Here is a 27487-nt window from a genome sequence, read left to right on the forward strand (position 1 = left end):
ACAGAGCAAGCATGCTCTTGCTGGCTGAAAAGCCCAGTAGCATAATTACTGTTTTCTTACCAGCTCACTCTCGGTACACATTTCAAAGGCTGGTTGGTGTTAGACTGCTGTGTAAACATCAATAAAATCCCAAAGTGCCAGATCATCAGCATTCTTGGGCACAGTGGCTTTTTGTTTGTAGTGTTTTCATTCTTTTAAAGATGCATTTCAGGACTGCAGACATTAGGAAGAATGATCTCCGGTGCCTTCGACAAATGTTCAAGTTGGTAATGAGTTAACATCTCCCCCAAGTGAACATTTGTTATGAAGGCTAATTAATTGCTTTCCAGTTAGGAGAACCCTCGGCATTCAAAGAAAGTAGGATTCACAGGCAAAGAATATACTCTTTATTAAAACAAAGCAAAGGAAACAAAGGGCTACTCCCTTCAAAATCCCCCTTATTTAACACAGCTTTATCAAGGAATACGTACAGGTAGAAAGCGTATCCGCCAACCGAAATGCAACACCAATTTAAGTGAAAACTAAAGCCGTGCTTTGTAGTTGCCTGGGTGTCCCTAGGGGACGGCAAGTCAATGCTTATCAGCTTTCCTCAGAAGAGACGATTTTGATTAATATCAGACCCATCTGACTTGGTCTATTAAACCCTGGAGGAAGGATATTCTTCACATAGGAAAGATAGGTCTTTGATTAATAATTCTACCCCACTGCCATTCCGAGCATTACCAACTACGTGGCACCTCTAGAAAGAGAGCCTTTGAATTCTAGGAAGACACGCTTGCTGAGACACCCGGGTTCCACACGACCACTTCTCAGCTCCCCCTCCTGAGCAGGAACCCAAGTTGTGAAGGTGTCACCACTGGAGAAGCAGAAACTCGACTTACAAATTTTATTTCACTGTCCGCAGATACAGGGTCAGTTACTTGGGACATAATTTCTGCTTGAAGGTAACAATATCTTAATAAAACTGACAAAAGCCTGAAGACAGAGCGACTGGTACTACACTACCCGCCAAGTGCCCCTTGGGCCTGACAGTTCACACCACAGCCACTGGAGCCTCGTCTCCACCTACCAATGGGTTTCACGGTGCACATGGAGAGGAAACGCTTAGTCCACCATGAAGAGGCTCTAGGCACTGTGTAGCTAACGTGAAACCATCGCACAGGAGGTGAGGAGAAATCAAGTTCATTTCAGCTTTGTCTTCAAACTTCTGCCCAATCAGCACTGCTCTTCTCACATTGCTGCATGTCTCCTGATGTTCATGATCAACCTTTTGCTGTATTCCCTGTAGTCCACGGGCTTCACGTCCATCACTGTGGCCTTAATTCGAGACTCATCCTTCGGGGAGAGAAAAGCAGCGTGTGAGCGGAGCAAAGTCGGTGGCATGAAGCGGCGGCGAAAGCCCCCTTTTGCTTCAGTGGTTTCAACGATCCTGGCAGAAGACACGCACACGCACGCACTCGCTGGATTCAGAGTCCAGTCATTCCAATAAAGAAAACACTGCAAGTGAGGACTGAGTCCAGAATTTCTGGGGCTGGGACAGTGGACAGAAGCCCCCCTTCAACACCAGCCCTCGCCATCCTTTCCTCATGCTCCTGAACACTCAGAAACCTAGAATCCAACTGCAATGGACCTTAGCGGGCTTATCAAGTCCAATACGTTCTCTTTACAGAGGCGGAGAGGTGAGAACCCAGATAAGACAAGGGACTTGCCTAAGCTGCACAGCTAGTTCTGAAAGCTGAGTGTGGTGTGGCAGAGGAGGAAGACCTGGCCTGGGCCCCATCTCAGCGCTGCCAGAGGCAAGGCCTCTGCCCTTCACCTTCCCCACCCAAACCGCAGAGGGACCGAATGACCCTTCAGACCCTCCCTGATCCCACCTCACTCAGACACTGTATCACAGACATGTGACCTCTAGTCTCACTCACGGCTTATAAAAACAAACACATCTATCACCAGGTATGAAGATGAAGGTCTAATAATGAAACAGAAGGAGTTAACCTGGAAACAAGTGGAGACATCCTCAGGATCTTCCCTCCTCCCTCGCTCCTCAGGACGGAACCAGTGCCTTTAGAGGCGGAGCGAGGTGGCGCCCAGGGAGGCGGCAGAGTCTAGCTCCGGGACTCACACACTTTGGCAGACTTAGCAATTATGAAACACAGCCATATTTCTAAGCATGGTTAAGAGCAACGCTCTGCACTTGGATTGTCTCAGTTGGAACCTGACATCTGCCACTTGTTAGCATATGACTTTGGGCAAATTACTTATTCTCCTTTGCATGACATTCTTCACGGGTAACATGGAGATAACAATAGTTCCTACACACAGGGTCACTGTCGTGATCTAGCGAGACGATATACGGAAAGTAAAGGGTGCAAAACAGTATCTGGCAGGCAGTTACGTGCTCGATAAACTATGACCACACAACTATATGATATCCTGGGCAATTTAAGGAATTTCCAAGATGATTTTAACTACACGTGGTCTTTGTTTTATATACTGACTTTAGAACCCAAACCTTCTGGAAGATGCAAGTCCATTATACACATTATCATTGTTGGTCAGCACACAAACACACACCCCAGGTTTTAACTGAAAAGACCATGTACCATTTCTTCCCCCCGAGGCCTGCCACTGGACAAGACACGAAAGCTCTAAGCCCATTTCCTTATCCGAAAACAGGGCAGATAGTGGCACCTCTGTGTTGGGAAGTTTCAGTGAACCATACAGGCAGGGTGCTGAGCACTGGGCCTGGCACACAGTAAGCAGTCACTCGACAGCTGATGCTGTAATGTGGTGGGTGGGCACAGCAGTTACCTGCTGCTAACCCTTCCGCGACCCGATGACCTTACTTACATTGTAGGTCTCTAGTTTGACCCTGATCTTGAATACGAAAGATCGAAAGTTGGCATTCTGGAAAATTTCCTCAAAACCCTGTTCATTCTGCAAAAACAAATACAAAACTTTAGACTCGAATACTACCAAACCATTTGAAAATATCAGACTTTTAAAAAGACTCTGAGAAAAGTTTCTGAGAAAATTATCACCCCAGTGGTTTAAAATTACTCAGGAATGACTAACCTACAGGTGACATTACATAAAACTGTTTAAGCAAAATTTCATTAAAAATTAAGATACTCTATCTAGAGGAGTCAAATCCACAGAGACAGGAAGCGGAGCGGCAGATGACAGGGGCGAGGGGAGGTGGGGGCGGAGGGCGGGAACGGGGGGGGGAGTGTGTGATGGGGACAGAGCCTCAGTTCCCGGAGATGAAAGGCTCTGGAGCCGGTGGTGGTGAAGGCCGTACAGCAGCGTGAATGTACAACTTATACTTAAAAATGGGTAAGGCGATAAATTTGTTATGTATATTTTGTCACAATAAAAACATTTGAACAAAAAATTGAAAGACTTCTGGGAAACACACTCCTGAGCTTCAAAAGTTTATGATGAAACAGACCTGAGGCCCAGCATCTTCCTTATGAATTGAGAACTATGGGAAAAAACCCTGCAGAATGAGGTTCAAGTTGTCATACGTACTATTTCCGCCTCTGCATTTACAACTACTGATAGGGTGAGCAGGTGAAGAAGACGGGTAAAGGGGGCAAGCTTAGGGAGAGTTGAAAAAGCACAGTGCTTTCCCTCTTCCTCTCGCCCCTCAAACACTATTCGATTAAGCTTTGTTTAAAAAAAAAAAAGCTTTTTGTTTAAAAAAAAAAAAAAAAAAAGTCTGGCCAACAGAGGGATCAGAGAAAGCATATTATAAAAACACATAAAATTTATAGTAACTGTATATAAAAAGTTCCTATCAGGCAAGCCACATGGAACATAACAATAGCTTTGTTACATAAAACTCTTTTGTGTAAAGGTTACTTCATACACAAAAACAAGTCCTCTGAGCCTTCAGATATGTAAATGAAACAATGTGCGAAACCTTCAGAAAGTTATACCAGCTGCCATTACTCTTCTAAGATGAGGGAAGGAGGGGCGGGGAGCACGCACGCCAGGAAGATCGTGGTTCCTGCGAGGAGAGTCCCTCTGCCCTCATTCACCGGCAGGGAAGACAGCCAGTGTAATGCGCTCATAAAACACCCTGAGAGGCCGCCTCGAGCCTTAAAATCTGGTATGAAAATAGAGGACCGGGCAAAACAGATAAGAGGTCCCATCATACTTCAGAGTCAATTCCAGTTATTTCCATAAATGGGCTTGTTGGCATTATTTTCAGAGATCTCACAGACAAAATTTTAGGAAAAGGTGGGGGCAGAGGGACAGAACTGAAGGTGGAAAAGAGTAAGAAAAACACCCAAATGTCGCATCCCCTTTCTTATACTTTTACAAGTATTCTAACTGATTTGGAGAAAATGGGAGGAGAAAAAAAATCAATGAAGAGATGCCAATTTGTGTGGCCTAGAAAGTATAGTTTTTATGAGTGTTCTTTACATGTTTTGAGCAAATATCTTTCCTAAGGTTAGCATAATTAGTAATCTGTTACCTGCATTAAACAAATCTAAAATGTAAAAATTCAAATTTATAAAAATGAAATAGATAAAGTTAACTTATGAAAAACAGTTACTTCATAAAACTTGCATCCAATGACCTAGAACAGCAAGTACCTTATCTGTCCATGTTAACCCAGGACGTGACTCAATGTTGGAGGAAGGCGTTTATGTGGAAAAGGCACGCCTGCGTGCCGAGCGCCTTCGGAAGACAGCCCCCGTACCCGCGCACCCAGTCTGGTGTGCCCACGGGACCAGGACACAGGGGGCTGCTCCTCAGGCACTTCTGTCTGCACTCCTTCCCTACCTCACTGTTAGCAAATCCCAGATGGACAAAAACAGACAAAAATCAGATGAACAACTCAAATAATCCTCCGATTGAGAACCATATATAACACCCGAAAGAAGTAACCCCCAAACTATTCGACAGCCATGAACTAGGGCAGTGATAACACAGGATGGCCGACCTTGTCCTTTAGCTCTCCCAGGTAAGCAGTGCTCTGTCCCAGGATGGCCTCTGCAGACTCCTGGAAGCAAGTGACCCACTGGTTGTCTTGATAATCGGCAATATTTACCTAAAAAACACAACTCTGTGTTATTTCAGCAAAGAAATAATAGAAGGAAGACACACTCAGGAGATGGGAAATCAACTCTTTCCATTCACTAATATAATCACCTGGGGAAAAAAAACCATTACCACCATGTATACATACTATATTCTTTTCAAAGAACGTGGAAAGTATCAAAGACAGAGTTTGAAATGTAAGTCTGGATCACAGCAGAAATACAACATGCTGTCAGATCTCTGTGGAGACATGGCCCAACCGACCTGTCCTGCAGACACAGATTCCAGGCACAGTGGACCCCCAGCTGCACGGCCTATGGACTAAAGGTCGGAACAAGCCTCCAATGAGTTGGCGCAGGTTCACTGCACGTTAAACTGTGCGTCCCTCAGTCACTAGGAGGAGCTCCCTGGGACAGCTCTCAGTCACTGCTCAGAGTCCCAGGCAATGTAAAAGCCTGGGCTAAGGGCCTTTGGTCAGCCACCAAATTTTTAGCAACAGAAATGAGCAGTCAAGTGTCTCCAGTTGGATCATGGTGTAGAATTAAATAGGGGAGTCAAGGAAGAAAGTGCATCACAAAGAATCCAGTTGCTAAAAGGGAAAAGTAAGAGGCTTAGTAGAAACAGGAAAGCAAAGGCTTTTTTTGTTTTTGTTTTTTTTAGGTATCATTTTGATGATTTTACATATTCACTTTGCATATGCATGGAGTTAATGTACAAAACTATAATAAAAAAAGGGAAACAACAAGATAAAACACCCACAAATATAAGGCATATCACATACTGGGGCTCACACCCACACTTCACCCCAGGCTCCCCTCCTAGCGGCAAAGGGCGCCCACTTTCCAGGGTGAGGACATCGATAGTAATACATGGGTGAGCACCACGTGAAACCGTGTGCCGGAGACTCCACTTAGGAGTTTAACAGGAAGGCTGATGAAATAAACTCCTTGAAACAATTTTCTTCATTTTAGGTCAATGAACTATATAGTTTACAGAAACTAAAAAGCTTACATATATAACCTTCCCACTAAATTAACATTTTAAGGGGCAATTAGAATATAGAAAGGATGGGTGGAATGCCTTACTTTTTTATCTAAAAAGATTTTTAAGCCCTGGCTGGCATAACTCAGTGGATTGAGCTCGGGCTGCGAACCAAAGTGTCCCAGGTTCGATTCCCAGTCAGGGTACATGCCTGGGTTGCAGGCCATGACCCCCAGCAACCACACATTGATGTTTCTCTCTCTATCTCCCTCCCTTCCTTCTCTAAAAATAAATAAATAAAATCTTTAAAAAAAAAGATTTTTAAAAATTTCCCGTTATAAAAGTATTTACTGTAGGAAAATGCAAAAACAAAAACCAACAAAAAAAGAGAGAAATCAACCAGAAATAACCATTTCCAACAATCCATTTAGTTGTTTTTTTGTCCATATATATACCCCAAGACTATATAAAACATACCATTTAAATCCTGCTATTTTCAATGAATAAAGACTGAACATTTATTTATGCCCTTTAATAGTCCTCATTTAAAAAAATTGATTTTACAGCCTGCCTGGTGTGGCTCAGTGGATTGAGTGCAGGGCTGAAAACCAAGGGGTCGCCAGTTAGATTCCCAGTCACGGCACATGCCTGGGCTGCAGGTCTGGTCCCCAGTGGGGGGTGCATGAGAGGCAACTACACATTGATGTTTCTCTCTCTCTCTTCCCCTCTTTCTAAATGTAAGTAAATAAAATCTTTTAAAAAATTGACTTTAGAGACAGAGGAAGGAAAGGAGATAGGGAGAGAAAGATTGATGTGAGAGAGAAACATCAATCAGGCTGTCCCTTGCATGCACCCTGACTGGGGATCAATATCAAAACCAAGGCATGTGACCTCACCAGGAATTGAACCTGCAACTTTTTAGTTTACAGGACAATGCTCCAACCAAATGAGCCACACTAGCCAGGGTTTACAGTCTTCATTACCACTGGTTTCAAATACTTTAACTGTGGAAACTATTGAACAGTAAATTGTTAACACTGGTTTTATAACATTTAACTGTTTGACTGTGGGAACCACCAAACAGCAAATTCTAATTTCTTCATGATATTCCACTGTATAGATATTCAATAAAGGAATTAACCAGTAGAATATTAAGGACATTTAAGCTGTATCCAGCCCTGGCTGGTGTGGCTCAGTGGGTTGAGCGCCGCCCTGAAAACCAAAGGGTCACTGGTTCGATTCCCAGCCAGGGCACAGGCCTGGGTTGCAGGCCAGGTGCCCAGTAGAGGGTGCGCAAGAGGCAACCACACATTGATGTTTTTCCCCCTCTCTTTCTCCTTCCTTCCCTTCTGTCTAAAAATAAATAAATAAAATCTTAAAAAAAAAAAAGGCTGTATTCAAGTTTTCAAAATAAGTAATAGGGTAATAGACAACTTTACAGAGATGTAACATCTCTGATTATTTTTTAAAAAAGATTTTATTTATTTATTTTTAGAGGGGAAGGGAGAAAGAGAGGGAGACAAACATCCATCTGTAAGAGATACATCGGTTGCCTCTCACACCCCTTACTGGGGACCCAGGCATGTGCCCTGATTGGGGATCAAACCGGTGACCTTTTGTTTTGCAGGCTGGCACTCAGTCCACTGAGCCACACCAACCAGGGCTGGTTATTTCTTTAGAAGAAATTCCCTCCAGGTGTTTACTGTGTCAGGAAATATAAATATTTTTAAGGCTTCCAATATATTACTGCCAAATCATCTAAAAAATGAGAGTGACTGTTGTTTTGTACCTTTATCATTTACTGTAACTTTAAAAAACATTCACCCCCCATTTTAAAGGTTTTGAAAACCTTTAAAGAAACAATTCTTACAGTGCAAAAAAGCCACAGTCCCACATCAGCATGCAGTCACATTCCTCTGAAGTCAGCTCTGCTAGGGCTAGAAGAACAGATGACCCACAAGAAAAATAACTAAATATAGGCATCAGCTGCACATATAATTACTGCTCTCCAGAAATGCCATTTCAAATTAATTTATCTTCATAACAGTTAGCAGGCGAGTGCCACCAATGCTGTAATTGTACCACATGCACAGCAGACTGAAATCAGCTGGGTATCTAAATGTAACTCTGGTATGAAAAAATGCTTTTAGTAGGAGCAGACAGCCTGCTATTCAATCGAAAGGGCCCCTACTTTTGTATTTATGGAGCAATAATAAGCTCTTTAGCACTTACTCATGAGCTTGTTTTGCTGTTTCTATAGTGCCTGGCACTCGGGAGAAATTCAAACACCACAGCGGTTCCCATCTACCCATTCTACTTACTGACAGGATCATGCGGTACTTGAAATTGGGAAATTCACGGTCACATTTCTCACAGCGGTATAATCCATTCTGCTGATCAATCACTTTCTTATTGCAGTCCTGAGTTGGGCAGGCCTGGTACATGGAGTTCTCCTTGCGAAGATACACCACTGTCGCCACGCAGCTGAAATAGTCTGCCTTCAGGAGAGAGGGAGATAACGGGGGCACTGAGCGAGCCGGCCCGCACTCAGGACGGGGCGCAGAGGCCGCCCAGGGCGTGCCCTCCCGTGCGAGCGTTTGCATGTTCTCATCACAAGATGACTTCAGGGAGTAAGTCGTTCTCCGGCTTCAGAAATCACTTGTGCTAACCACAAAACCCCTGAAAAGGTAACAAATCAAATTCCGAAGCATATAATTCCCTAAAAATAAGAGTTAATTCTGAATTAAACGAAATTAATTAAAACTGAAATAGAATATGTGAAAGGTAAAGGCTTCAAGAGACAAAGACTTGTCCCTCCTGTTCCCGACCCCCCACAGGTGAAAGCTCCAGGAAGCGCAGCCATGCAGTGCGAGCTAAGGCACCCGCGTCCCACCGCCCTCCCCCTCCCGCAGGGAAACGGCAGGGACTTGGGACTTCCAGCACAGACGGGGGCGTAGGTCGGAGGGGTAGGTTGACACACTGTGCCTCCTCGCACAACCAAAAGAAGGACAACAACTATTTTGAAACAAAATAACCACCAGAACTGACAGAAAGTTGAAATGTATGGAAGTCTGACAACCAAGGAGTTAAAGAAGAAACATTTATCCCAGACTACGAGGAGTGGCGAAGATGGGTGTGGGGAGAGGACTCAAGGCAAAGTGGCAGTGGAGGACTGGGGCGGGCAAGGCTGCAGCAGTGACTGCTGGTGGAGCGGGTGGTCCCACATTCGTGCGCAGATAAACCGGGAGGAACAACTGGGGAGTGAGACAGACCACACAACCCAGAGCTCCAGTGCGGGGAAATAAAGCCTCAAACCTCTGATTAAAAACACCTGTGGGGGTTGAGGCAGCAGCAAGAGAAACTCCCAGCTTCACAGGAGAGTTCCTTGGAGAAACCCACAGGGTCCTAGAACGTACACAAGCCCACTCACCTGGCAATCAGTACCAGAGGGACCAATTTGCTTGTGGGAAGAGGGTAAGTGAGTGAAAGCTGGCGGAACAAGTGCCATTTCCCTCTCGGACCCCTCCCCCACATACAGCGTTACAACCCAGAGACGTGGTTACCCTGCCCTAGTGAACACCTAAGGCTTCCTTCACCCCTCACTACCTAACAGGCATGTCAAGACCTCTCCCCCCAAAAATGGCCCAAACGAAAAAACAGATCAAAGCACCAGAAAAAATACAACTAAGAGACAAAGAGATAGCCAATCTATCAGATGCACAGTTCAAAACACTTGTAATCAGGATGCTCACAGAATTGGTTGAATTTGGCTACAAATTAGATGAAAAAATGAAGGCAATACTAAGTGAAATAAAGGAAAATGTAGAGGAAACCAACAGTGATGGGAAGAAAACTGGGACTCAAATCAACAGTGTGGACCAGAAGGAAGAAAGAAACATCCAACCAGAAAAGAATGAAGAAACAAGAATTCAAAAAGTGAGGAGAGGCTTAGGAACCTCCAGGACATCTTTAAACGTTCCAACATCTGAATTATAGGGGTACCAGAAGGAGAAGAGGAACAGCAAGAAATGGAAAACTTATTTGAAAAAATAATGAAGGAGAACTTCCCCAATCTGGCAAAGGAAATAGACTTCCTGGAAGTCCAGGAAGCTCAGAGAGTCCCAAAGAACTTGGACCCAAGGAGGAACACACCGAGGTACATCATAATTACATTAGCCAAGATTAAAATGAAGGAGACAATCCTAGAAGCAGTAAGAAAAAAGGAGACAGTTACCTACAAAGGAGTGTCCATAAGGCTTCAGCTGATTTCTCAAAAAAGAACTTACAGGCAAGAAGGGGCTGGAAAGAAGTATTCCAAGTCATGAAAGGCAAGAACCTACATCCCAGATTGCTCTACCCAGCAAAGCTTTCATTTAGAATGGAAGGGCAGATAAAGTGCTCCTCAGATAAGGTCAAGTTAAAGGAGTTCATCACCACCCAGCCCTTATTATATGAAATGTTAAAGGAATTTATCTAAGAAAAAGATAAAAAATATGAACAGTAAAATGACAGCAAACTCAGTTATTAACAACCATACCTAAAACAAAAACAAAAAACAAAAGCAAACTAAGCAAACAACTAGAACAGGAACAGGACCTCAGAAATGGAGATCACATGGAGTGTTATCAACAGGGAAGTAGGAGGGGGAGGAAGGGGGAAAAGGTACAGAGAATAAGTAGCACAGATGGTAGGTAGAAGATAGACAAGGGGAGGTTAAGAGTAGTATGGGAAATGTAGAAGCCAAGGAACTTACATGTACAACCCATGGACATGAACTAAAGGGGGGAAATGTGGGTGGGAGAGGGTGTACAAGACAGAGGGGAGTGAAGGGGTGGGGGGAAATGGGACAACTGTAATAGCATAATCAATAGAATATATTAAAAAAAAATAAAACAACAGCAGAGACTCTAGGGCTCAGGTTCACTTTTATCCTTGTCTAGGCTAGGGGTCAGTGTAGTTGCAGCTACCCAACTCTGCTATTGCGGGCCAAGTGTCCACAGACAATGCACCGCAAATGAAAACACATGGCTGTGTTCCAACAAAATGTTATTTACCACAGGCAGCAGGCTGGATTTGGCCGGTGGGCCGGTTTGCCAAGCCCTGGCCTAAGTCATCAAATTCAGAAGAATGCAAAAATAACCGAACAAGGACACTCGAAGTGGAGAAATCACTGATGAGTAAATGCAGCCAGGACTTAAGTCATGTGCTGCGGCTTTATGTTGTTGCTCTTTGCTTTGCTTTTTAACTCGCACAGACAGGACGTGAAATGGATCCTTTTTGGGGTGAACAGTGCCCTCTGGGTGTACTCTGAATTCAGAGCCAGCGCAGCAACTTCAAAGACTTTCCGACGTTTCTGACCAAAAGGGGCGAAACAATCACGTGGATGTTTCAAGAGCCTGGATGAGTCTTCAAGCTAGAGAGCTCAACAGACAGTCTCCTAGGAGAATGCCTAGAGTTTCTCTGTATTTCCAAGTAAGGTCCAGATTCAAAGCATGACTTGAAAGTTTGGGTGCAGAGACTCTCTAGGCCTGACTTCTTATTCTAGACCTTTCCATCTTAGAGAGAAACTGGGTGACGAGAGAACCCAAAGAGTGGCTGTTCCTCCGACAGGACAAACAGACCTGTCTAACGCTCCACCTTCAAGGGGCTGTGTAACGGCCTTGGGGGCTGCAGCTGCTGATGACGACGGGTAAGGGGACACAGCAAAACCAGACGGCGAGGAGTAAAAAGCAATAATGTATAGTATGAACATAATAAAGCAGGAAACGCTGTTTTGGGGAAGCCTAAGGAGTAAATAAATAATTTAAATATTAAATTGTGGACACAAATGAGAGGAGGGTCACTCCGTACAAACGCCGAAGGGAAGCTGCAACTAAAGTCAAATGCCGGAGCCAATTCTTGTCAGAGACACTGGCGGCTCTCAGCCCAGGAGGGTTAACGTTCTCCAGCCAGTGGAAGTCCAGGCGAACTGCCTGCGGTGTGACACTGGACCTGACAGATGCTCCATGTGAGCTCCGTATGTAACCTCAAAACCTCTCCTCTCGGTATGTGGGCATTTCAATCTGCAGGGACAATCACAGAAAAGAAATATGGACCCAGAGGCAGTTTTTACCATAATACATAGCCCAGTCATGGCCACTTTGTTAAGACCCCTGTAAGAATTAAACAATGCTCTAAGTCAGAGTTAACATCTGTCGGCCTCCACGCCTATCGGAGGCACACAGCGCGCTCCCACTCGGAAGCATGGCCACCATGCCCAACCAGCACGCCACGCTCTGGTCAGAGCCCCAGTTAAGAATCACGGCTCTGAATTAACGCCTGACAGCTGGTAGCAGAAATCAGACTTGAAAACGCATCCTCCTGCACACTTTATGTGCTTTTGTGAAGTAAGTGAGGAATGTAAGATACCTTGTCACCTTGGCCCAGGTTCTCCGATTTAACCTCATACAAAGTCTTCCAGTTGGTGGCGCTTCCTGTTCCTCCACTCTTTAGATCTGAGATGGAAACACCATCTAACGCTTGTCCTTCTGAGTCAAACCTGAGAAATAAACAGTGATGGGTGCTTTATATACTTATTGAATACGTCACTCATTTTTTTAAACCATTCTTTAAAAAAAAAAAAAAAGATTCTAAGCCCTGGCTGGCGTAGCTCAGTGGATTGAGCACGGGCTGCAAACCAAAGCATCACAGGTTTGATTCCCAGTCAGAGTACATGCCTGGGTTGTAGGCCACGGCCCCCAGCAACCGCACATTGATGTTTCTCTCTCTCTCTCAAAATAAATAAATAAAATCTTTTAAAAAAGTAGAAAATTAAAAAAAAATGATTCTATTTATTTGTTTTTAGACAGAGGGGAAGGGAGGGAGAGAGTAACATCAATGTGTGGTTGCCTCTCGCGCACCCCCTGCTGGGGACCTGGCCTACAACCCAGGCATGTGCCCTGACTGGGAATCAACCAGTGACCCTTTGGTTCGCAGGTCAGGGCTCAATCCACTGAGCGACACCAGTCGGAGCCACTCATTTCTTTATGTCAAATACAGGCTATCCACTCCCCCCCCAACTTTCATAGGTCACAGTCACATAGGCTGCAATTAGTGTCTTCTTCATTGTATCTTTCGCCTACTGAAGACACCGAGTGACCTCTTTTTATCTCAATTGCTTTGATGCCCCCCAGTGGTCAGGAAAGACAGTGCCAAAGTACCACAGAACCTTTTCTTAAATTAGCCTTGCACAGCAACCCTGGCCCAAGGGCCCAAGGGCCCAAGGCCCAAGAAACAGCAACCTGGACAGTCAGCAACAGAAAAGCAATAATGTAGAGCTCCAGTACAGTTCTTTGGGCTGCTGAATCTTACCCACTATCAGCTGCTGCATTATTTTTTTTTTAGCAGCTGCATTTTTATCATGACTGGAATGTATCAATATAGAAAGTGACAATCAACATACTATAATGGTAACAAAAAAAATTTTTTTTTAAATGGTAGAAAAAAAATCCATGCTGAGGGCTTTTGAGCCTGACAGAGTCCAAAAGATTACATAACCCCAAGTAATTTATTAAAAGATAATACCTGTTTTCTTGTAGCTTTATTTCATTAGTGAGATTTTTAGTTATGTAATATTGAAGTTAAAATTGACTTGTATTTATTATTAAAATTGATTATACTTCTTGATCATGTATCAGCCAATATGAGGAAAGGGGACCAGGGAGAAAGTGGCTCACAAACACATCTGTGGCAGGGAAGAGTGACTCTGAGATTAAAAACATGCCGATGTCATCCAAAATGAGGATAACTAAAAGCTAAGCACATCCAGAACAGGAGCCTTAAAAAGAGCCCATCTGAAGGAATGGATGCCGCCTTGAGCTGCAGACAATTGCCTTCTCATTCTTTCAGGTAAGCGGCTAAATCCGTCACAGAGGCACAGCAAGGTCCATAAATCTGTTTTGCCACGACTAGCTACACGAGTTTACGATTTCAAAAACTCCAAGGAGACATTTGCCACCAAAGGCAGCTCATCAGGAGTCAACAGAGCAAGGAGAGAGGCAGCCCTTCTCACAATAAAAATCCCACATTGTTACAACCAAGATCTAAACATCTGCAATCCTTGCCTAGCGGGTTGTGTGCACTGAACCTCTTTGATCAATGTCCAGTTATTTTATTTTGGAGACAGCCATGTCTTTTCATGTTGACCAGGATGACAGCTATTGACAGGTAAAATATAAAGACCTTAATGTGGGCATGCAATTAACCTGGGGTCGAGCTCCAGAGCCTGAAAGAAAAGAAAGCAATAAGGACCCAAAGCTGTGGTTATTTCTGGTCAGACTACTAACAGGCCCCTTGTCTTCTAATACAATGCCAGCTACCAGAACAGTTAAATATGGACACACGTGGGCCATACCCAAGAGGCTGGCTTAAGTGACATGGACACTTCAGTAGATGTTCCCTGAAACTATTCAAATACCAGTGCTACTGTTTCATATTAGACTCAAAACAAAAGCAGGGTGAATGTAACGTGAGCCAACTTGTCAGTCCCTTAAGCCCTAAAACATAACTGGAAGCTGACGCACTTTCCCCTGTGACTACAGTCACACAAATTATTTAAGCTCAAGCTGAAGTGTTCTCCCTGACCACATCAGTTCCTGCATACCATGTTTCAGTTTGAAGTGCTCTTCTGAGGCAGTGTTAACACCCTAGAAAGCCAGATATAGCGAGGAGATTTTAATAGGCTCCCCTCATCGCCTGAGTGCTTTGGGAATAACAATAAAATGCCAACAAAAGCCCATTGTTCTCACAGCACTTTATCGGAGTCCAGTGAATGCACACCAGAAGATGCGATCAGCACCAAAGACTGGACAGAACAGAGAGCACTTTCTCCCCCCACAGCACAGTAGGCTTTAAACCTGGGAAAGACAGATGCCTTCAGCACACAGCTGCTAAAGCCGGCCTCATCCTGCTCTGGCAGGGTGGGGGTCGGCATGCAGCGCTTCCATCCTAATGGCCTCCTCCTCCGACTCTCCAAGTTTGTCAAGGGTTTACAGGTTTGTCAGTTTAAGGGCTTTAAAGCCATCCTCTCAGAAGGCATAATGCCCCCAAGAAATATGGGAACAGCTCCATTCAGTAACAAAGCCCTGTGTTTGGCAGATGGCTTGCATACTGATTGGAAGAACCCCAAAACCCAGCACTTCTCAAAGCCCAGGCTCTAGCAGCCCCCTCATTCAGCCCCGTAACACCTACCATCCACGGAGCTTATAGGCCTCTGGGATGTCGGGATTCACAATGACTGTGCTTGAGGACAGCACAGAGAGGCTCCGTCCGCCAAAATCGGACACTCTGGCTCCTTTGATAGCCATCACGGGTTGTCTAGAGCCATCAAATTTGTCAGCCTGCATCACAACAAAAATCCCAAACAAATACAAACGTGTGTCACTGGCAGGAAGAACACACAGAACATTTTTAGAGGAAACAAGGAAAACAGTCAATAGCAGAGTGAAGGCAATAAATGGTACAGGGAATCTGTACAAGGTAACCTCACACCTGAGAATCTACTCAGAGAGACATCAAAATTGATGTAGAAGAAAGAGCATTTCACTATGTGAAACTTAAATCACACCGATCACAGAAGTAAATCAAATGAAGGATTTCAAATATTCTCTAGACGGGCCGGTCCTTCGTTAGGAAGGGTCTCCAGGACACGCTGCCAGCTCTGCACACACTCTGACTGCGAACACGAGTACTCACATCTTCTCCCCACAGAGTAGCGGACACCACCTTCCCTGACGTGTCCATCAAATAGATATTTCTCTTAGACACTTCTCTGTTGTTAGCCTTCACTGTGATTTTAGTGGCATCTTCATAGCTCTTGCAGATCCCGATTATGTCTGTAACACAGGCACGATGCTTTAGCTGGGGGTGGTCAAGGCTCCCACAACAGCGCGACCACAGGCTGAACGGCAAGCAGGCGAGTCTCACCCCACCCCCCATCCAATGTGCGGCAGACAAAACTGATCATCAGCACTCTCTTTGCTCTCAGACGCAGACTTACCTACAAGTGAGTCCTTAGGTTTGCTCTCCAGGTCGTCAATCTTTGTGAAATCAAACTGGACTGTAGGTAAGTTTCGACCATCTTCACAGGGCATGACAGAAGTCTCATTATTGAAGGTCATCTCATAGTCGTTTTTAACAGCCGTGAATTGTTTGTTAGCAATCTTCAGAGTCCCTTTAGAGAAATAATAGACCTGCAAAACAGTCCAAGCCAAGGAACATGGGAGAGTCCATCAAACTGGACATAGAAACCTTTTACCACCATGGAGCTCTGCGAGGGACAGGAGTGCCCTCACCCTTAACTGCTGTTCCAGTCCCAGACTCGACACTACCGTACCTTGTTAACGTCGATGAGGGGAAAGAACTTGTCCGCTTGCTCATTGAAGGCAGTAGCTCTGATCTCACCCTGTGGGTGCACGCAAAAGGTTAGAATTGGGGGTTCATCCAGTTTTGCCAGTGAAAACCAGGACACTTTAAAGAAACGTACATTTTACAGTCACATATTCAAGTTATTAACCCCATGAAACAAATTAAGTTGAGTTAGCTGATCTTTTTACCATGCTTTACTAACCTCAAGTTAGAAACCTAAAAAAATAAAATACAAAAAATCCCCCAACAAACCCAACAGTGAGTTTAATACACTGACAACAAAAATAAAACAACTCCGAACACCGAGTGGCACGACCGGAGCCCACGGGGAAGTAAGCTGAGCCGATGAGTCAAGCAAGGAATTAGTTCACACTCAGGAGTCACTGCCAAAAATGTCCCAGCAAGTCACGTTTCCAAGTTGCTTGTGATTTGCTTTTCACTTTTACTTTTCATCTGTCAAAATGTCACAGATGAATAAAAAAACTGAAATAAACGGGTAGAATTTTTGCCAACTGACAGAATAGGCCAGTAACTTGGTAAAAAATTAGGTTCTGGCATGGATCTAGGCGTCACAGTCAGTACAGGGACGGGCGAGAGTCGGTTTAGGGTTGTGAGTGTGTGAAGCGCGGAGCTCATCTGGCGCTATTACCGCACCGTCCCCACACAGACAACTGTGCTGCTCCTTGGCCTCACCCCTGTACATCTGGGGCATCATTCCATCTTCCAAGAACAAAAAACAAAAACAAACGACTTTTTTCTGCCATTAAGAGATTTGAACAAATAGCAAATAAGCGGCAGTCTGAAGTCCTTGAAGTATATACAGTGCTAGGAATTACAAACAAAACTAATGGGCAGAAGAGAAACAGCTAATGAGACTGTGGAGAGTCCACGACTTGGATTTTTGGTCTCCTGGTCATGCTTTGGTTTCGTCTGAGTAAGGCATGGAGAGCCTGCGCAGTCAGAACCCATCTCTCACAAAACCGCTCACTGACCAAGGCGGCTTCTGCGTGCCTTCCGCTGTGGCTCCGAGCGCCACTTTGCTCATGAGCACGCACTACCTCCCACAGCTTCGACTAAGCCTACCAGCGAGTCAGAGCATCTCTGGTCTCTCCTGACCAGTAGGTGACTTATACGTGTTGAAAACAAATTCCTACTGTTACAAATGCTTTCGTTTAAGGTCAAGGATTTCATTTATAACCTTTAAGCCCTTTCCCCCAGAGAGCATCAAAAGACAACAAAAAAGGAAAACTACAGTAACAATCACAGTTCTTTTTGGCCTACTATTGTTTTCTGCCCCACCAGCCTGCACAGAGATGTGCCTTCTGCTGCCCGGTCTGCGGCTCTTATGTCCCCGCCTGGCAAACACTCACACTTTCATCAACTAGTTCTATAGAGAAAAGCTTCCCTTCCCCGCGGGAATTGCTCCAGGTACGGATCTGACTCTTGTTGGTGACGCGGGCACAAATAGTCCACCTGAAAACCAAACAGATCGTATTAGCATTTGAGGCTTGTTGGGAAAAGATCTGAAGGGTTCCCTACCATCTTCCTACAGCCCCTCTTATCTCCCGCATACGCCACTTTTTAATGTAAGCTCTATTTTAATCCACCTAATTAAACCCAAAGCTGACATAAAGGTTTGACAGTTTATAGAATAAGCAAATAGTAAAACATACCAGGTGATTTAACACTAACTCATTCTCCTGTCAAATAAGTAAATTTATAAACTTTCTCCCTTCTCTAGAAAGCATCACCAAGGCAACAAAATCCCCTTAATGGAAGGTTTGAAGCTAGAAATGCAGTAATACCAACAATTATATTTTGCCACTATTTTCATTATGGGAACTGGTGTCAAACTTCAGTCTCATTTCTAACACACACTGAAGAGAAATACAAGCTCATGGAACACGGTGCTGGTAAGCAGCCAAAGCAAAATGCACTGAAGCAGCAGGAACTCAAGCTACTAAAATAGGAGGCACGAGATCTGACGCGCAGTCCTGGTGCCCATCCTACACACAGGCACTGGGTACCTTAGTTACTTATAATTTCACAGGGGAACATAGCTTTCCTACATTGCAAAGAATTGAAGAATACAACTGCTAAATTAATTTTGAATGGACAAAAGTCATAAAAATGATCTCTTTGAGGTATATTAATATAAATACAAATAGAACAGATTCTTTAAGCCAACTCTATCAAGGGTAACATTTTTGGACTAAAAGTCACCTATTTATACAAGAAGAAGATAAACACCTTCTGTATTAGAACAAATGTTTACTTTTATGCATAAGACTACCAACTTATTCTTTCAGCATTAAGGGTTTTTTTAAATTTTTTATTTATTTTTAAGAGAAGAGAAGGAAGGAAAGGAGAGAAACACCAGTCTGTGGTTGCTGCTTGAGCACCCTCCACTGGAGACCTGGCCCACAACCCAGGCTTGTGCCCTGACTGAGAATCGAACTGGCAACCCTTTGATTCGAAGGCCCACACTCAATCCACTGAGCTACACCAGCCAGGGCTCAGCAATAAATATTTTAAATTTCAAAATGAATGAAGCTCAATAGGCTATGGTAGATGGCTCTTTTGGCCATCCTTAACTGATAAGGGAGTCAAAGGGAGGAAAAAACCCCCAAAAAGAGGAAACCTCTTTTATGTGTGGTAACAGTTCACACATAAATAACACAAGAGCCCATAATAATCTCTTATACTATTTTGAAGTACATTCTGAACTTATTCTGTAGAGTAACTCACTTGGATTGGTAAGGGGTGAGGCTGGCAATGGGCACCACTTTGGCCTGTGATCCCCCGGAACTGTTCACGAGGCTGGTACCTCCAGCTTTTCCAAATGTCTTTGAGGCACCATAAGGCTTAGATACACTGGAACCTTTAAAACACACACATACACACACAAGGAAGGACAATCATTATTCTCTTTAAACTGACTCTCAATTACTGACATGTCACTGGTGAAATCACAACAAAATGAGAGGCCAAATTCCTCCTTGGTAGCATCCAGAGACTGGAAATCAAACAGACTGAAACAGGAGGCCACAAAACCAATCTAGAATGAAGGCTGGGCACACAGACGTTCCATGTATATCTGCTGACTTGTGTCCCCAGGTCCAGATAACAATGGCAATGCTCTTCCAGAGATCCACCCTTCTTAAACTTTTCTCTTCTATCAATGGGCAAGAAGACAACAGGCCAGAAAAAGAAAATCAGCCTTGATTGGAGAAACTGCTGCAAGTCACTAGATGCGTAAGAAGAGCAAAAGGACAGGCCAGGAAGTGAAGGTCACAGTGGATGCCTGACACAAATGCTTATCACCTCGAAACACCCCCTGAACCCTGCCTGGGCTGGAAAGGGTGGGTTCCCCGGGTGATCAGACCTAAGAAAGAATATGTAAAATCCTGTGAAACCTGCTTTGTTTAGAATGCTCTCAGTTGAATGATAAGGGTCCAAGCAGAAAGTGAGTTTGTTCCCCAAAGTTTTATGGCCCTTTAGCTAACAGACCCTGACTCAAAATAGGCCCTCCGAGTTCTTTGTGTTATCTATTGTTTGATCCTTACTGCCCGATAATGCTTAATGAGCTTTACCTGTATTCCTGTGAAAAAACAAACCTAATAAAAGCCCACTGAGGGGAAAAAACAAACAAACAAAAAACACCCCTGAAAACCGCCAATCCTCAGCTGCTCTGCGGGACTGAAAGGTACAGAGTGAAGGCTAGGGCACTGGGTTCAGCTGGGCACAAAGGGCAAGAATCTGTTGTTGGTTCAGGATGAGTACGTGGCTGGCGTCTATGATCCCTTCTGCCTCCTTAATGCAAGTGTAAGCAGCTGCCTCCACTGGCAAAGCATAGGTAATGAAAGCACACAAACTCCTCTGCACAGTTTCTGCAGAGCTTCAACCTCCAAATTCAGAAAATACAATTTAGTCCAATGATTTCATATCTTCTATATCAAAACATTTCTTCCCAATGGAATGTTTCTAGAAGTATAAAGCTACCATTATTCACCATTTATTTATTGAGTTTCCAAAGCAGGGACCAAACACTATTCTAGGTATCTGTAGCACTTTAGTAAAAAAATATACATAGACTGTCCCAGATCTGAAAATTTTCTATTCTAACTGCAGAGCTGAGAGACAGCTATATACAGAACAGTAATAATTACTTCAAAAATATGCAAAGAAACATGTGGACTATGCAAATTGTGTGTGTGTACATACCTAATAGATAATATACAATCATGTAAAGCACACACACAAGTTTTCATGCCAGTACATTTCCCTTCAGTACATACCCAGTCTTTTTTCCTACCACCCAGCTGATGTGTGTTTAGGAAACATGAACAGGTTTTCACAATTAAATACTAATATAAGCCAAAGACGAATAACTGAGAATATAAGTCTGTGAAAGGACAGGTAAGAATAACACGCTACCATTTGGATTTCAGCTTCAGGAAGTACCTTTTTGATTGTTTACCGTTTTAGATAATCTAGTCCACCACCTCCCTTCAACAGCAGATAATTTGAGAGTTGTGTATGGAGAGACCCACCTATAAAGGCCCAGAGACAGAAAGTAGGCAGGTGACTTTGCACCCAAGACCAATGGGGAAAAAGTCATGCCTTAGAAGTTTCATAGGAACATGACTGACATCATAACTCGGCCTTTTTTAGAATCTCGGCATTGAAAAATAGAAAACAGCCACTGACAGGAGGAGTGGAGGTGGCGTATGTGAAGGGAAAAAGGACCTCTAAAGATAAAACAAATTCCACAAATCATCATTTCAGTGGTGGCTCCTAAAGCAGAGGCCAGAAGGAAACAATGATTCCATTGCAGCCTCTGAGGACACGCTGCAGAGAAAGTTAGGAGAAGAAACTATTTCTCATCCGTGAAACTGAGAAGCAAATCTATGACCAATATAAATGACACTGCCTTCAAGCTAAGATAAATACTCAAGAGCCCGCAATGGGAAACTCGGAGAGACAAGCCAAATTAAATAAGCTGATCCTAGATAGTTAAAAGGCTAGAATTTAAAAGCTATGTAAATTCACAGTCAAGAGGGTATAAAACCTAAGATGTGGAAAACTACCAGAAAAACTATTAACAGAGAACAGTATATCACTCTGATAAAAAAATGTCATGTTATCTTTAAAAGACTATCTTTAATCATTTCTTCAATCACATACTTTGCAATAAGAATTGAACTTACTCTTTGCAAGAAGCAACTGTCATGAATGGCATTCTAAATATCCCCTTTAGTCCCAAGATTAAATTTCACAACATTATGCAAAAGCCTAACATAGAACCAGCATGTGGCGGTCTTACCCATTCCTGAGCTCCCATTCTGTTGCTGGGGCTTGCTGGCCGGCGGACTGGCTGCTGAGGCCGGAGAAGGAATTACCTGCTGCTGCCCATGTCCTGAGGATCCAAAGAGAAAGATCATTTTGGTGCAAATAATTTGGGTTAAAAGGCTGAAACTTAAGTAGAAGAAACACTCAAAGAAAACAGGAACCTGTGATTTTGTCAGAGACTCTCCCGGGTCAGCACCCATGTCGGGGCAGTCAACAGCCTGCAGTGCAGGCGCCGGGGGGCTCACTTTTGTTTCCATCACATACAAGGCCGGCTCCATCTACCTTTCACCTGCTTGCAATTAATTAACAGCTTTCAATTTTAATGAGATTCGCCCCTAAAGCCTTGCCCATTTCTCTTGCATGAACTTGAAGTCAAGTCACTATGCTGGATCTCTGACAATACCACTATTTCCATAGCAACAAATTGATGTCATCAACAGAACTGTGTGTTCACGGTGGGAACTATTAGAAGAAAAAGCTGGGTGGTAAGAAAAACCTAAAAGCAGTTCAATTGTCTCTGAAGTGCTCCTGCTTCAAAGGAAAAAAGACATTCAGAAAGGATTCTACTCTCTCCCTCCCAAACAAAGCCACCTTATTTTGCAACCGACAGTTGGTGGAAAATAAGAGTTGAAAGAACCTTAGGTACCGTGAAGTGCCTGTGAACTGTCACAGCAGGAAGAGACGAGAATGGAGTTCAGAAACTAGGTGTGTGAAGGAAACAGGAAGATTAAAAGGAAAAGAGGGGAAATGAACTCTCTCAAGCAGAAAGTAAGAAATGCCAGACCATTAAGGTGTTTATTTGCCCCCATCCTTTTTTTGTCGACAAATGTTTATGAAGTTGAAAATATTAAAACAGCAAAATACACCTAATTGAAAAAAAATAATAGATTTATGGAATTTTATTTTGCCTTTGTAATGGGCACCAAAAGTATAAGTCAAGCTGGGCTGCTCACCAAAGAGTGCTTGTAGCACACGAGTGGAGCTCCAAAAAATTTCCTCGAGTGCCTGAGAACACCAGCGGAGGGTGCCGCTGAAAAGACCCCCCTCCTGCCCCTCGGCCCTGCCTTCCCCCGTGATGGGGTGGTCTTGCTGGGTTCCCCAGGCCCTCACTCAACTGGGCACATGACACGCCGGTGTCATATCCTTCTGCCAGTATTACTCTTCACTGGTCTGACTAAATGAGAGTTAACTAAATGAGAGTTAACTGTGCCATTAGAGTAAAATTAATTTAGCATAAAATTGAAAAGGTTAAACAGAGTTGTTTATTCTTTAGTTCTTCCTATGGAGAGGAAAATCAAGGCCTTATTCACATAGGAAAAATAACAGATTCTTGACGATGAAGTTCTGTGTTTACCTTTAGCTTTCCCACTGTCCCTGAATTTGCAAAGTGTCACAGAAATTGAATGAGAGAATTGCTCTTCTTTCATAGTATGTTTTGAGAAGGAATATTTTGAACCATTTAAAAAAATCAGTAGGGAAACCAAGAGTGAACTTGGGGAAAAATGAATTCCCCCCCTGCTTCATGAAAGGTATTCAAAAGAATGAAAAGATTTAAACGTGTGAAGACGGTACCATAAAAACACACAAACCCCTGCTCTCCTCCGCCCCAGCTCCTCCTCTCGTCCCACTGTCTCTGTGTGCACAAACTCTCGAGTCCTTATCTCGTCAACACTGCTTCTTCCAGCCCATTGTCAACCAGGATGTGGGCATGGGATCATGCTGATCTCTTACCTTTAATTTCTATGAAAATGTAACCAACCTTTACGAGGTACCCAGAGCCGTCACTTTCAGAGAGACAGAAAGTAGAACCGTGGTTACCTGGAGCTGCGGGGAGCGGGGAGCTAAGTGTTCCACGGGCAGAGTGTTTCGGCTTGGGACGAGCAAAGAGCTCTGCACTGGTGATGGTGGCCTAAGCATGTGATGGACCCAAATGCCGCTCAACTACACACTTAAAAAATGGTTACAGTATACCTTTTGTTATGCACATTTTACCACAATTTTTTAAAGTATAACTTGGCTACTTACCTATTCTAACGTGAATATTTTTGACAACTTAACATAGGTATTAAAATTAACGTGTTGCCTGGCTGGTATGGCTCAGGTGTTTGGGGCATCGTCCCATAAACCAAAAGGCTGTGGGTCTGATTCCCAGTCAGTGCACATGCCTAGGTTGCAGATTCAGCCCCTGGTCAGGGCGCGTACCAGGGACCAAATGATCAATGTCTGTCTCTCACATTGATGTTTCTCTCCCCCCACCCCCAAATCAGCAAGCGTGTCCTTGAGTGAGGGTAAAAAAATATAAATGTTATAATTTCCTTGTAGTAGTACATAATGTAATGGTACAGTCTTATATAATTATTGGATTCTTAGATTCAATGAAGTAGACATTAATAATAGCTACCATTTTTTGAGTGCCTATTTTGCACCAGGTACAAGATTAAATTCACTGTTCCATTTATAATCTTCAACCCTATGATGTAGACAGTATTAAAATACCCATTTAACAGATGAGAAAAAATGGGTCACAGGAGTCAAGTAACTTGCCCAAAGTCACACAGCTAGGAAGAGGCAGAACGTCACCTTGCACCTAGATTTGTCTGACTAGATTAATTTGCTTCACCATGTAGGTAACTTTTAATTGTAAGCAACAAATTCTGGCAGCCAAAACTCTAACTATATAGAACATAACTAATAACCCTAATACTTGGTAGCTGGGAAAAGTTACTAATTCATTTATCAGAACGATCCTCAACTCCTGCTTTGGTCTACATTTGAGAATCTGGCACAGGACACAAGGGACCAGCTCAAAGTAAAGGGACAGCAAACATCCTGAGGCACTGTAAACAGCAACAATTGTCCTTCAGTTTAATGCACTGAGACACAACTGCTGGCCACAAGGCGTGAAAGAAATTGGTCTATAGCTAAATAAAAATCTTTCTAAAATTTAAAATTATACCCCAGAGCAGAAATGTATAAACTCAACTTCTGACAATCTGTTTTTGCCACCTGCAAATCAAACCATTTCAGTAAGAAGGATCAAAGTCATAATTCTTAGATGCTCCACGCTAGCTTCACATCGCTGGCTCTGACCCAGGAGGAAATGGGATATTTAAAAGCAGACTCAAGTTCCTCAAGTTTCTTGCCCTCACACCTATCATTTTAATATCATTATAAGGGTAAGTGAGCCACCAGCAGATAAAATGAGATAACACACAATGGGGTACACAAAAACTCAAATTCTACTAGTAAGTGCTTTCTTAATGACAGCTACAAAGATTATAAAGAGTCAATCCAGTAGTTAGAATTTCCTGTTGGCAGAAAATGGACAGAATCAGGCAGAAAAAAAATCCCAACTAATCATGAGTAATGCTACTAAGTGTAAGAAATTTAAGTCTGAGTAAAACATTAGGGTTACAAATAGTGTAGGTACAGAGAATATACATATTAACAAAAACATACGGGAGATTTAAAATCATCTAATCCAGTCCTGTACGAAACACGAATTGTGCCGGAAGTTTCATTTCTCACATCTTGAAAATTCTGCAAGTATCTTTATTTGATGTAGTACTAGTACCGTAAGACAATTTCAGTGCACATTTTGGAACTCCTCTGCCAGTTTCTGGGCTGGACTTAGTCAATTAATTTTACCGTCACCCGATTATGTCACATGTTTCTGGGTTAAGTGCTAGGAGGATACAAACCTAATTTTAGTTTTAGATACAAACCTAACTCTACCCAGTAATAACAGAGTTGCCTTACTCTCACAATAGATAAGTAGAAAACATTTATGTGAGATACACCTGTAAGGTAGTAGTCATTGTAACTATTGAACATTGTAAGCTATTTCTATTGTGGCCCAAGTAACAATGTGTTATTGATTTGGTTACAATGAAATTCAATAGCAAATAACTCTGAACAACACGATCTTCCTCTCATCCCCCTGCACTCCAACAGACCCTGAAGAAAGGAAAGAACCAGTGGAACTGGATTCCGAGACAAAGGAGTTTTCCCCAGTTTTACAGTTCTAACCCTAAACAGTAATCTTTATCTTTTATTTCAAATACTTTTGCCCCTCAACACAAAATGTCCAAACAACCATTCAATTAAATACAACACAAAAAACATTACAAATCAGGCCAAAGGTGATCATGTTGAGCACCATCTCCCTGCTTGACCTTGCTACAGCATCCAGAGATTTCAGAGCCGCTTTGCCTTAGCTCTTCTTCCCAAAAGCTGAGGATACAACAAACCAATGTGCTCATTTTAACAAACTTCACTACTGCAAAACAAATGTGATGTACCAATTTAATATTTTAGAGCTTTACCTGAATAAGCTCCAGCTTTCCCTTTCCAATTTAAAGCACCAAATGACTGTTCTGTGTAGGTACAAATTAAAATCTAGAAGGTTCCATTTCTGGAAGAAGCATGGTGATGACCTAGTCCCAAATCTTCCCACTTCTAAAAACTCCAGAGAGCAACAAGGAGAATAAATACCCATAGCCTACTCAACACCCCACACACAAACTACATCTTTTAGTGAAATTAGGGGACCAAGAAAACCCACAAATTCCATATTATGTGAAAGTGAAGCCCCGAACACCACAAACAAACCACAATGGTAAGACGAAGGCAGCATGGATGATTTAAATGTAAAAAATAAAATCACGCCAAGTACTAGAATAAAACATGGGTGAATGCCTTAACTTTGGAGTGAGGAAAACCTTTCTAACTATAGCTTAAAAAACCCAAAGTCATAATAAAATCATTGGAAACTTCAACTTCATAAAAACAAAAACATAGCTACATAGCAAAAACACCAAAAGCAGAGTCAAAAAGCCTCTGTAACTCATACTGGATAAAATGGATTGATCCCCCTACTTTTTAAAGAACTCTTAGAAACTGAGGAAAGAAAGACAAATCACCCAAAAGAAAAACAGACAATACAATAGTCAGTTCACAAAGAATAAAAGGCCCTTAAACATTTAAAGGGATGCTCACCTTTCTCTGGATACAATTTAACTACATGGAGATGCCAGTTTTCATCTATCAGTTTAGTAAAAATTCAGAACATTAACAACAGAGTGTGCTGTTAATGTTCATATTGCCAAACACAATGGTGAAGAAACCAGTATTTTCATGCATTGCTGGTGGGAATGAAAAATGATACCAACCTATGGAGGGGACTGCAACCATACCTACTGACCTCTCTGCCACATTTACCCCTCCCCCACCACCCAGCAATCTCACTTCTGGCAATCACCCTGTTTCTGCCCAAATACCTGCATATAGAAAGTTATTCACTGCAGTCGTGTTTTAACAGTGTGAAAACAACTCAAATATCCATCAAAGGACTGGTTAAATTATGAAGCAGCCACAGAACAGAACTTGCTACAACTGAAAGGGTCAGGCCAGTTTCCAGTCCGCCACACTGCCCATGACCCAGTCGGGCCAGTTTCTGACCCTCTGGACTGCTCCTGACTCAGTAGTCCCAACTCAACTGACAGCCCAGAGCTTAATCAAAACTCTCTCCCTCTGCACACAACAGACATCTGGCACCAGCAACATAGGCCGGTCGTCAGACTGACCCTCCAGTACCTGGGAACAACAGCCAGGCTCTTTACCACACCCACTGTCCTGTCTCACATCCTGGAACCCTGAGGCACCGGCCTGGAAGAACAAGAGACTAACCCCTCCCCAT

At 43.2% G+C, this 27487-nt stretch overlaps 1 protein-coding gene across 1 annotated transcript in view; it reads right to left on the reverse strand.

Annotated features, from left to right (window-relative positions):
• Window positions 1-363: 363 nt before the first annotated feature.
• Window positions 364-27487, reverse strand: part of RPA1 (replication protein A1) — a 45831-nt gene continuing 18707 nt past the window's right edge. The window contains exons 6-17 of the mRNA XM_045836437.1: window positions 21764-21856; window positions 19186-19318; window positions 17808-17910; window positions 16406-16474; window positions 16070-16262; window positions 15766-15905; window positions 15262-15410; window positions 12442-12571; window positions 8355-8531; window positions 4955-5062; window positions 2851-2937; window positions 364-1335 (exon numbers count right to left, since the gene is read on the reverse strand). Coding sequence (XP_045692393.1) covers window positions 1231-1335; window positions 2851-2937; window positions 4955-5062; window positions 8355-8531; window positions 12442-12571; window positions 15262-15410; window positions 15766-15905; window positions 16070-16262; window positions 16406-16474; window positions 17808-17910; window positions 19186-19318; window positions 21764-21856 — 1487 coding nt within the window. The 3' untranslated portion in view covers window positions 364-1230. The remainder of the gene's footprint in view (window positions 1336-2850; window positions 2938-4954; window positions 5063-8354; window positions 8532-12441; window positions 12572-15261; window positions 15411-15765; window positions 15906-16069; window positions 16263-16405; window positions 16475-17807; window positions 17911-19185; window positions 19319-21763; window positions 21857-27487) is intronic.

This window comes from Phyllostomus hastatus, unplaced genomic scaffold (genome assembly GCF_019186645.2).
Source record: "Phyllostomus hastatus isolate PE091 unplaced genomic scaffold, TTU_PhHast_1.1 phas_contig_210, whole genome shotgun sequence".
NCBI classification, from domain to species: Eukaryota; Metazoa; Chordata; class Mammalia; order Chiroptera; family Phyllostomidae; genus Phyllostomus; species Phyllostomus hastatus.